We start from the raw sequence: 12461 nt of genomic DNA, 5'->3' as shown, positions 1-12461 counted from the left end.
AGACGGCCACTTAAGATCGGTTTTCCTAGGATAGCGGTGCCGTCATATAGCGGCCGTCTCCATACAAATACTACGACAACCATATTTAGCCGTATTATTTAGTATGGTAACGGCACCGCTATCCTAGGAAAACCGATCTTAAGTGGGATTTTCTCCCCGCTACGATATTTGACCGGTGACCACTTTTAGCAAAACAAAAACTTATCTACGTATTCATATATATTTTTGGACTGGCTAGGTTAGACACCAGTCGCTTCCGCTAAAACATTATACCCAAGGCGATATTTACTTTTATTTTAAGCTCAAAGTTGTATAAAATAATGTAATCGCTGACTGCGTCTATTTCAAGTCTAGTGCATGGTCTTTCAAGTTAGAGGTAAAGAACTACCACCAGTACCACCTATTAAGTTAAACGGAACTCCACTGAATAGGGTGAACCGATTCAAATACCTTGGGCATGTGGTAACCTCTGACTTGAAAGATGATGCTGACATTGAAAGGGAGCGGAGAGCGTTGTGTGTTAGAGCGAATATGGTGGCCCGCAGATTTGTTAGTTGCTCCACTGAGGTGAAAAAGACTCTTTTCAGAGCATTCTGTACTACCTTTTACACTGCAAATCTGTGGGCGTGCTATACGCAAAAGCAGTACAACGCACTTCGTATACAATATAACAACGCCTTCAGGGTGCTGATGGGACTACCTCGTTTTTGTAGTGCGTCGGGGATGTTCGCGGAGGCCAGGGTGGACTGTTTCTACACTACAATGAGGAAACGCTGTACATCCCTGGTGCGCAGAGTGCGGGCTAGTTCCAGCGGCATCTTGAGGGCGTTCGCGGAGAGGTTTGACTGCCAGTACCTGAATCACTGTCATATGATTCACGTACTGGTGTCCAAGCCACTCTAAAGCTTTGTGTTAGAATAGGTTATATAGGTAATATAATTGTTATATTTTAATTTATGTTAATGTAATTTAGTTTAGTTTATATTTAATTTTAATGTAATATTATAATGTAATATGATCCTACGTTGGTCGAAATAAATGAATTATTATTATTATTATTATTATTTCTAACAAATGCGGTTGTTAAGATCGGTTTTCCTAGGATAGCGGTGCCGTCATATAGCGGCCGTCTCCATACTAAATAATACGGCTAAATATGGATGTCGTAGTATTTGTATGGAGACGGCCGCTATATGACGGCACCGCTTTCGGAGGAAACCAAAGCTTTACTGTGTGATGGAATAAAGTGGAATCGGCGACCCAATTTTCACATTTGCTTCCACACCACACAATTATACTGAGAATTTAATCGGATTGTGTAACAAATTGTTCCGTCTGGACGGGTCATTAGAAAGAGAGGTAAACAGCGTTTCCAGATTCAGCTGTTTGTAAAACGCGATTTTGAATGTTAACTTGATGACTTTACCTAACGTACATAAACTTCGAAAATTGGCATTTTTGTGATCGCACTTGCTGATTTGATCGGGGAATCAAATTGGCGTTTGCGTCCGCACGGCCTGATTCGATCGGACAATTTCATCATATTGGCGAAAAATCTCGTCTAGACTCCACCACTCCACTCCTCGTCTCATATATATATATTATATAGCCTGACCAGTAATATATGATAATTGTCAAGAGGGCGCTGTTATTCTCATGTATAGGGTGACAATTCAGTGTAGTATGAAAAAATTAGTTCCAGTGAAATTCCGCAACATGGCGCACCCTCAATAGATCCTGGTTCACCTATACTACTCTTTGGACTCCACTTTTCGCCATTCTACCATTTCACACTATTTGAGCCAATTTTATAACTGCTGCTATTTATAAATAGCTAAGATAACCTTGACCTAAATTGCTATCTTGTCTGTGGTTCGACTACACGCTTTTTTTCGTTGTGCGTCAAGCTGTCAAATTTAGTGGGGTCTTCCAACCAGTGTTGCCAACTTGGCATAATGGACGCCAGATCTGGCACTTTTTCACACTCTTTGGCATCCAAATGATCCATTTAGCATCTGGCATAATTTTTAGCATAATTAGTGAATTAAATACAAATACAAATAATTTATTGAGAAAAGTATAGTACAGTGGTTGCTCTTAAAGACTAAGAATTTATAAAGACAAGTGATTTACAAGTGAATTGCGTCCCTAAGCCAAGTTTGAAACCTACTTGGCAGTGTAATTCATGGCACAACCGTCAAAGGAAATTGTATACATACGACGAACCTTAAACTTAACATAACAGACTAACGCACCGCAGTTATTTTTCACATGACATTTCTTCTAAGGTCAGTACGTCTGTAGAGGCCTATAGGAATTATGACGAGTTGGTGTTCGAATCTGTTTTGTGTTATCTTGGTATTTGGTATAGTCATAATTGTCATAAACTTAGTTTACAAACAAAATCTGTTACTTTTTTCACGACCGGTTTGTTATTATTTTTGTCGGTAATAAATACATATAAGTGGAAAAACAAAGACAATGCAATGGCGCCAACAAATTATAAGCAAATGTACCGCTCCGAGTGGGAACGATTGCCTGATTTTAAAGATTGGATACAAGCACAGACAAGACATCCTCTAGACTGAGCATAATAACGCTACCCCCTCTGCCACAAATATACGGTAGTTTTACTCCATCTTCGAGTCAAAGTGACTTTGTGTGACGTCCATGTCTTTGAACGGACCAACCACGGCACGGGACTCGCTCACTTCGTCCCCCGCACCCCAGTATTTTTGGCAGCATCGGTTTCATGAAATAATGGTCTTAACTCCGTCTAGAGGATTCCTAGTCTATGGCTTGACCAAGTATAGCTAACCAAGTCAGTGCAAAGTTAGCTTGGTTTGACTCCATAAAAAATTCAGAAACAGCATTGTTTGATTTATGTGGAAGACACTCATTTTTAGTTACCTATATATTGTTTAGCATTTTTTTAGCACTTTTCCAAATTATTTAGCATAATTCTGGCATAATCTAGACATAAGTCTGGCACTTTTTCAAATTCCGAGTTGGCAACACTGCTTCCAACTCTTCCAGGTTCTTGTTCTTTCATGAAATTAATCGAAGCGGAAGTGAAATAAGAAGTACATAAAAGTTCTACAATTATCGTGCCTTGGTTCTTCACGATCTTGTGTTTGTGTAGCCCAAAACGGAAATAAAATGGCGTTATACTGTGCAAGTAAGTGTTCTTGGCAACAGCGTACCGGGCGACGCTTATATTTTTCACTTCTCTCAAGCGAATTAGATACGTAATAAATGATAAATAATGACTGTTTTTTTACATTTTTTGCAAATTCGCCGCTTGCGCGTTGTATCAAGTATGAGTGTTTTGTGATGTTTGTTGGTTTATAACCTAACTTTCGTTCGTAGTATCGAATGAGGTGCCTGAGGTGCCGGTGGTGTCTCCGTCTTCGGGGTCCGTGTTCGAAAGGCGAATCATCGAGAAGTACATCATAGAAAATGGCGTCGATCCCATCAGTGGCAAGGAGCTGCGAGTTGAAGATCTTATTGAAATCAAAAGTAAACATTAACAATAATTTATAGACTATAGTATTCTCACTGACCTCTACTAAGGTCTAAATCTAAATAGACCATAATCTATCAAAGCACTTAGCTTCTTATAAATCTTCAGTATATTTTTTTAACTATCAAATAGGAGATAGTATGGAACACTCATTTGTTTCTTGCATAAAAAAATATAGCATAAGCATAGTACTTTATTGTAAAAAATCAGACAATACCTACTAAATAAATGTCATATACTAAGAAAAAGTGACCAAGGCCTCCAGTGCCCCAAGATGGAATATTTTCTGAAATAATTTAATTTGTTCTAATACAATACCTACTGTTTAATATCTGTTTAGTAAATGCCTTTTCCATACCTAGCATCCTATAAGAGCATTATAACATTCCTTCCTTCACCCTTCAGTATTAAAAACCTGTAAATTGACACATACTTACTTAAAAACTATGATTATGGTGCTAACAAACTGATGAATAAAAGGAGTATTTCAATCAAGAAGAATCATAGCATTCATTCCTATTACACGAACTAAATATTTATTATATTTAAAACATGAACTAAATATTTTTTTATTTATTTTTTGAGAGACAAACAGTCTTGGCATAAATGAGTGATATGGAACTTATTTCAACATTTAAAAAAACATGTGATTACTTCATAGCCCCTCCGATTGTCAAGCCAAAGCCTCCGAGCGCCACATCTATCCCGGCCACTCTGAAGAGTATGCAAGACGAGTGGGATGCCCTCATGCTGCATGCCTTCACGCAGCGCCAGCAGCTGCAGACCGCTAGACAGGTATGTTGTAATTGTATGTCTGTGACTGATAAGACATGAATGAGAACAGAAACTGTACAAGTAAATTTAAGGATATCTTAAAGTCTGTGTATTGGCAAATTTTGAACCTAATTATTAATACAAGGCTGCCTAAAAATACATTGACAAGGCTTGGAAAGACGCCCGTCATTTTGAAAACAAATCATTACAAAAAGGGTTTTTCCGAGCCTTGTACATTGACAAAGAATTCTTCTTAGGAATATTTTTAGCTCTTACAAATAATTTAAATTTTTTTAACTACAATATTTTTTTAACTAAAAGAAAATGTATTATCTCCAAAAATACTCTTTAGCTTGGATATACAAACGAAACATTTGTTAAACTACAATATTCTATAAGCAATTTTTTTCGGAGCTCAAAAGACGTAGAGTGAGCTCGTTGAAGTCTCCACAACACATGGTGCTCTTCACAACAAATAGCTTAAAAAATGATCTCTAACACATTAATATTTATAGGAGCTGTCTCACGCCCTGTACCAGCACGACGCGGCTTGTCGCGTGATAGCACGTCTTACCAAGGAGGTGACGGCGGCGCGAGAAGCCCTCGCTACGCTCAAGCCGCAGGCCGGCATCACGCAGCAACCTCAACACCCGGTATGTGTATTTTAGACCTTATCTCAACGGTATAAGGCTAAAAGTTGTCATTTTTAGTGATCGCAATTGAAAATGTCTGTATCATGTCATAGAACACTTGTTAGGCTGCTTTAGCCAATAGCATTGGTTCAGTTCTCTGCTCCAATGTCTCCGTTGCATGTCTCCACTTATCTCTGCTCATCTCAACCTCACTAGAAAGACAGCTTTAACCTTTTGACCGCCACGGTTGGCTGTGGCCGTCATCGGAAAGTCTGGCCCCAGACGCCTACAGCCGACAGCTTCGCCAATGCAATAGGGACTTCCGCGAGATTCCGTAAAGTTCAATTTCGCTTGAATAATCGCGATCGCCTGGCGTTCGGGGCACGGCATTCCTTCGCTGTCTGGCGTTCGAAAGATTAATGCTTAAATTCAGAATTGGATGATTTAAGAACTCTGGGAGGATCATTTTGTTATGCCGTTCACATATGTCGATTTGAACATGTAAATGTTTATTATTATTATTATTTATAAAGCAGGCAGGCAGTTGAAATAACTGATAATGCCTGTATCCAGAGTCATCAACAGAGTTTTCCGTGCTGAGTAGAATTTGCGTTGTGCTTATCTAATTTGTTCTTGAACTCATTGACACTTTGGGCCGATACTACGCCTTCTGGGAGTTTGTTCCAAGTTGTCCAAAATGTCAAGCACTTATTCCTTTTTGTCCCATACTTGGTTGACTAATGGCCTAAACGTTTTCAGACGGAGGCCGCAGCGGGCGGCGGCGGCGCCACGCCCTTGGGCATGTCGGCGGAGGTGGTGGCGCGGCTGCAGGAGCGCGCCACGGCGCTCACGCAGGAGCGCAAGCGGCGCGGCCGCACCGTGCCCGAGGGGCTCGTCGGCCCCGACCAGATCCGAGCCTTCCTCACCGTGGCCAGCCATCCTGTAAGTATAATCCTTCAACAAAGTGATTGTGAGCAACATAAAGACCCGTCTCCATATTGCGCGGCAAACTATCGAGCCAACGGCAAACTATCGAACATTGGCTCGATAGTTTGCCGCGCAATATGGAAACTCGATCAGATCGCGTTGGCTCGCGAGCCAACCCGGTATCCATTGCGCGCGGCTGCCTCGCGAGCCAATGTTCGATAGTTTGCCGCGCAATATGGAGACGGGCCTTAACACGCCTTCCAGCAGCGCCAGATAACGCGATGTTGATGTGCCGCGAAAAATGCTCTGCCAATTTAGTGTGTAAATACCGGTTCACACGGTATTTGTCTGTACACTGAACTATTACCTTTTTAGGGTTCCATACCCAAAGGGTAAAAATGGGACCCTATTACTAAGACTCAACTGTCCGTCTGTATGTCTGTCACCAGGCTGTATCTCATGAATCGTGTGATGAGTAAGTTGAAATTTTCACAGATGTTGTACCTATTTCTGTTGCCGCTATAACACATACAACCAAACATGTTTTTTTTTGCCGATTTTTGCGTAATGGTACGGAACCTTTTGTGCGCGAGTCCGACTCGCACTTGGCCGGTTTTTTTTAACATAACTTTTTGCACAGGGCCTCCACTCGGCCAGTGTCCCAGGTATCCTGGCCCTGGACATCAACCCGACGGACCACAGCCGCATCCTGACCGGAGGCAACGACCGCAACGCCACCGTCTTCAACAAGGACACCGAGCAAGTGGTCGCCATCCTCAAGGGACACACCAAGAAGGTGAGGCCTTAACGCTCATGCTGTTGTATTAGAACCTCTACTCCCGGAGGTCTAAAACGACAGGATTTAAACCTTTACCGCAGGGTTCGAAAGGATAATTATCAATGATAGTTATCTGTATAATAACCTAATAAAATTTATAAATAAATACAAAAAACGCCCCAATTATTTTTTACTCTCAAAGAATTCAAAGAAAATAAATATAGCACCATTCATACCTGGGATAATTATCCGATATTTATCGGATGATTATCGCGATAATTATCAAAGACTATAATTATCTGGATAATTTCGAACCCTGCTTTTACCGCATACAATGCTATATATGGCGGATATGATATTCAACTCTATTGAAAGCTATTAAAGTTCAAATTTAAACAAATATTTTTATTACATGCAGTAAGGGGTTAAATTTAGAATCTTTGCCATTTCGGACGCTCTATCGCGTCCGTAAAGTACACTTTTTTGTAGCCAAGGCCGAAACCTAACACCAAGAAGTTAGGCAGACACAAATTTCCACAACCAACCCAGAGAAGTGTGACTTTTTTCATTTCCTCATGATGTTTTTCTTGACCCCTTTAATAATCCATGGCCTTGCATGAGTTTCGAATATGATACTAAGTTGTTTTTTTTGTATGTTTCTCCAGGTCACTCGGGTCATCTACCATCCCGACGAAGACACCGTTATCACGGCCTCGCCTGATCACACCATCCGTGTATGGAATGTGCCGACGTAAGTACACTAGCCTTTTTTAGGGTTCCGTAGCCAAATGGCAAAAAACGGAACCCTTATAGATTCGTCATGTCTGTCTGTCTGTCTGTCTGTCTGTCTGTCTGTCTGTCTGTCTGTCTGTCCGTCTGTCCGTCTGTCTGTCCGTCCGTCCGTATGTCACAGCCACTTTTCTCCGAAACTATAAGAACTATACTGTTGAAACTTGGTAAGTAGATGTATTCTGTGAACCGCATTAAGATTTTCACACAAAAATAGAAAAAAAACAATAAATTTTTGGGGTTCCCCATACTTCGAACTGAAACTCAAAATTTTTTTTTTCATCAAACCCATACGTGTGGGGTATCTATGGATAGGTCTTCAAAAATGATATTGAGGTTTCTAATATCATTTTTTTCTAAACTGAATAGTTTGCGCGAGAGACACTTCCAAAGTGGTAAAATGTGTGTCCCCCCCCTGTAACTTCTAAAATAAGAGAATGATAAAACTAAAAAAAATATATGATGTACATTACCATGTAAACTTCCACCGAAAATTGGTTTGAACGAGATCTAGTAAGTAGTTTTTTTATACGTCATAAATCGCCTAAATACGGAACCCTTCATGGGCGAGTCCGACTCGCACTTGGCCGCTTTTTTTTGGGCTTCAACAGCAATAGAAAAAGTAACACATAGCACAATGAACAGAAAGAAAGCCTTTAAAAAGTCGCTGGATCTCTTGTTTAGCATCATGTGAGCATCAAGTGTGTAAATATTAAAAGCCTAGTGTTGTGACAAGCCTTATTTGAGTCTTAAAGATTAGACTCAAATGTAAAGCAACCACCAAAAGTTCTTAACTTTCCCATCGTCCACATGTATTAACTTTCCCCATCCTTTGCAAAATCAAACCCTTTGTACTAGTAAGATTTCCGCTGATTTCCGTTAGGCAAAGACTTTGCTCAGGGCTAACTCACAACCTAATCTATAAAATTGGTATTATGTGTAAATAGGCTGTCGTCTGTTTGGTTTGTGAAGGCGTTCCTCGCCCGAGACTATCGCACACGCAGCCGGGGTTATTCCCACTAGTTACCACTAAGTTGTTACCAATGGTAACTACTGGGAATTTTTTTCCCACCTTTTACCACTGGTAACTACTGGGAAAAATTATTCCCAGTAGTTACCACCAACTCGGTTTAGTGGTAACTACTGGGAATAACCACCAAAATTTTGTTAGAGTTAAATACTAATAAAATCAGTATAACGTAGTATAGTATAAATATAGAGTCATTTAATATACAATTATAAGTCGATTAGTGTTTTAGTAAACTGCCTTAAACGTGACCAAGAATATTGAAACAGGTTAACCGGTACTAGTACAAGAACTATAAAATATGTAAGATAAATTTAATAATCCATTTAGATTATTTTTCAAGTGATTTTATTAGGTAATTCATAATCACTATATATTTATACTATACTATTTTGATACTGTTTTTATTAGTATTTAACTCTAACAAAATTTTGGTGGTAACTACTGGGAATAAAAATTCCCAGTAGTTACCACTAAACTGAGTTGGTGGTAACTACTGGGAATAATTTTTCCCAGTAGTTACCAGTGGTAAAAGGTGGGAAAAAAATTCCCAGTAGTTACCACTGGTAACAACTTGGTGGTAACTAGTGGGAATAACCCCGCGGCCGCAATACCACGCTACTACCAATAGGCGAGGCATGTTTTTGGTGACATTAAAAAACTAAAATGTCTCATTACTTTTCCAGATCTCAAACAACGGTGATCCTGCGCTCCCACGACGGCCCCGTGACCGGCCTCTCCCTGCACCCCACCGGCGACTACGTGCTGTCCACCTCCACCGACCAGCACTGGGCCTTCTCCGACATACGCACCGGCGCGTTGCTCACCAAGGTACGTAGGCGTCAAAGGTCATATTTAAAGTATTTAATTACACAGACGGGTCTAACGCGATATAATTTCATTGTTTTTACCTTTAATTCCGACGTTTCAGCTGAGTTGCACCAGCTGTGGTCACGGAAAGACCCGCGTTAGACCCGTTTGTGTAATTAAATATGTGTACAAAACGCGAGAGTTTAAAGTGTTATATTTAAAGTATTCTTGTAGATTAAGGGTTCCCATACTGTGTGTTCCTGGGGAGTCGGGAAACGGTATGCTTACTTCGGCAGCTCTATAATATATGTAGAGCTACAACGTACATATCGTCATTTATGATGGGGTCATAAAAATTAAGTCTCAACTCAACACAAAAAAGTTTTGGTATCTCTGTTATGCACACGCAAAATAGAGCAAAAATACGAACTCGCGTGCGTCTATAAGATTACTTGATGTATAGTTTGTAGCTTTCTAGTAGAGCCCGAAGGCTTATCCTATTGTCTATTCATATTATGAAATAAATAAATCTAAAATCTAAATCTATTGTTCAGTAAAACCGCACGTGCTACTTACCTGCAAAAAAGGGTCTTTATTATTCTATTTGGCACCTGAGCGCGGGCTAGTCCAACGCTCAAAAAACCAGTGTAGGTGCGCTCTCCGGTAACGCGCCTTTGTTACGCATCTCGATGACACATTTTAGACTGGTTCTGTAGCGTTCGACTCGCCGGCACTCAGTAACCGAAGTCTGACCGCACACATCGTAACAAAATATTTATCCATAGTTCATTTTGAATCTTATTACAATTTCCATAGGAGTTGTAATTCAATTACCCGGGTAAAGTGAACGAGCGATTTTTTATGCAGGTGGTTATGGCACGTGGCACGAGCGGTTTTACTTAACAATAGACAATAGGATTAGCCATCGGGCTCTATTAGAAAGCTACAAACTATAAATGTAAGTCCTTTGTTGGTAGCACTGTTTATAATTGGTTTGTCGTCAAAATTCTTTATTTTAAGTAACATACAATGTTATGATGCAGGATATGGGGCCTCCCGGTAAGCAAAATAATTCCTGCGTTATGAGTATTATACAGGGTGGATTTTCTTTTTGGGTCAGTGAGGGCAGCTACCAGATCCCGTGCTGCTACGAGAAAACGGTCTAAGAAGACCTCCCCTCGATTTCAAATTAATGAAGATTGGCTTTTACAGATTTTGGAAAAAACATACAGGGTGCGAGAAAAAGGTCATTTTTGACAAACTTTTTTTTTGATGCCAATCGATCCCATTCCTATTAAGGATCAAAAGCTTGTATGGAACCAAAAAAAAATTTCCGGCTAGAAAAGCCACAAATCGAGGAAAACTTTTCCCATACAATTTGTATGAAAATGAAAACATTTATTTTTCACATGCTATTTTTGTATGCCAATCGATTCCATTCCTATCCAGTATCAATAGTTTCTTTGGGGTCAACTTACGGTAATGTACTAAAAAGCCACAAATTAAAGAAAACTTTTTCCATACATTTACTATGGAGAACATGTGAAATTTAATTCACATTTTTCTATCTGGCCAATCAGTCCTGTTACATTTAAGGACCATAATACTGTATGAAGACATTGCTGTAGGACTGATGGGCGAGATAGAAAATTGAGAATAACATTTCACATTTTCCCCATAGTAAATGTATGGAAAAAGTTTTTATTAATTTGTGGCTTTTTAGTACATTACCGTAAGTTGACCCCTAGGAAACTATTGATACTGGATAGGAATGGAATCGATTGGCATACAAAAACAGCATGTGAAAAATAAAAGTTTTCATTTTCATACAAATTGTATGGGAAAAGTTTTCCTCGATTAGTGGCTTTTCTAGCCGGAATTTTTTTTTTGGTTCCATACAAGCTTTTGATCCTTAATAGGAATGGGATCGATTGGCATCAAAAAAAAAGTTTGTCAAAAATGACCTTTTTCTCGCACCCTGTATGTTTTTTCCAAAATCTGTAAAAGCCAATCTTCATTAATTTGAAATCGAGGGAAGGTCTTCTTAGACCGTTTTCTCGTAGCAGCACGGGATCTGGTAGCTGCCCTCACTGACCCAAAAAGAAAATCCACCCTGTATAATGTACGCTTCCCCAGGTGGGCGACTCCTCGGGCGTCAGCCTGACCACAGCCCAGTTCCACCCCGACGGCCTGATCTTCGGCACCGGCACAGAGAACTCCCAGGTCAAGATCTGGGACCTGAAGGAGCAGAGCAACGTCGCCAACTTCCCCGGACACGTCGGCCCCGTCACATCCATCTCATTCTCCGAGAACGGTTACTACTTGGCCACCGCCGCTGAAGATGCCTGTGTGAAACTATGGGATCTGCGTAAGCTTAAGAACTTTAAGACTATACAGCTGGATGAAGGGTATGCTATTAAGGAGTTGTGCTTCGATCAGAGTGGAACTTATCTGGCGGTAGCCGGGTCGGATGTGCGCGTGTACTTGTGTAGGCAGTGGCAGGAGCTGAAGGTGTTCAATGAGCATACGGCGGCCGCGACCGGAGTCAGGTTCGGTCGACACGCGCAGTGCCTGGCGTCTACTAGTATGGATCGTACGCTTAAATTGTACGGTATTGAGTAAGTTTATTGTGGTAAAATTCTGTAGGGTGTTGTTTAGCATTGAAAATTATAGTTGGCGCCATTTTTAGGGTTCCGTACCTCAAAAGGAAAAAACGGAACCCTTATAGGATCATTCGTGCCGTCTGTCTGTCTGTCCGACCATTCCCCCCCTTTATCTCCGAAACTACCGAGTCTAACATTTTGAAAAAAAAAATACACATAATAGTTCATTACCTATAGATGACAGAAAACCTATTAGAAATGTGCAGTCAAGCGTGAGTCGGACTTAATTACTTAGTTTTTGATCCGATCCCTACGGGTTTTTTAAAGACATTTCATTCACGTTCTACATAAAAAAAGATTATTAAAAATTGGGTAATGTACGGAACCCTTGGAACGCGAGTGCGACTCGCACTTGACCGGGTTTTTTTATAGGATAGTCGCAAGGAATTATTGGAAATAGGTAAATTTACCCTGTTATGATATAGTTGCTTTCGTAAAATACAGCTCGATTGGGCAGTATACTACTCAGTCTATCAGATTATTTACTAAAAATGCGACTGCTCCGAGAATACTATATTTTTTTCTGTAATACGACAGC

General features: G+C 40.3%; 1 protein-coding gene across 1 annotated transcript; it reads left to right on the top strand.

The window, feature by feature from the left end:
* Positions 1-3111: 3111 nt before the first annotated feature.
* On the top strand, positions 3112-11928 carry LOC134649039 (pre-mRNA-processing factor 19). The gene is made up of 9 exons (XM_063503740.1): positions 3112-3178; positions 3370-3519; positions 4185-4318; positions 4813-4950; positions 5689-5871; positions 6497-6652; positions 7300-7385; positions 9137-9281; positions 11397-11928. Exons 1-9 carry the CDS (start codon positions 3160-3162, stop codon positions 11880-11882), a joined length of 1497 nt encoding a protein of 498 aa, XP_063359810.1. The 5' UTR covers positions 3112-3159; the 3' UTR covers positions 11883-11928.
* The last annotated feature ends 533 nt before the right edge of the window (positions 11929-12461 follow it).

Source organism: Cydia amplana, chromosome 6 (assembly GCF_948474715.1).
Source record: "Cydia amplana chromosome 6, ilCydAmpl1.1, whole genome shotgun sequence".
Taxonomy (NCBI): Eukaryota; Metazoa; Arthropoda; class Insecta; order Lepidoptera; family Tortricidae; genus Cydia; species Cydia amplana.
The sequence above is the reverse complement of the archived record's forward strand: the minus strand, read 5'-3'. Positions and strand labels throughout refer to the sequence as shown.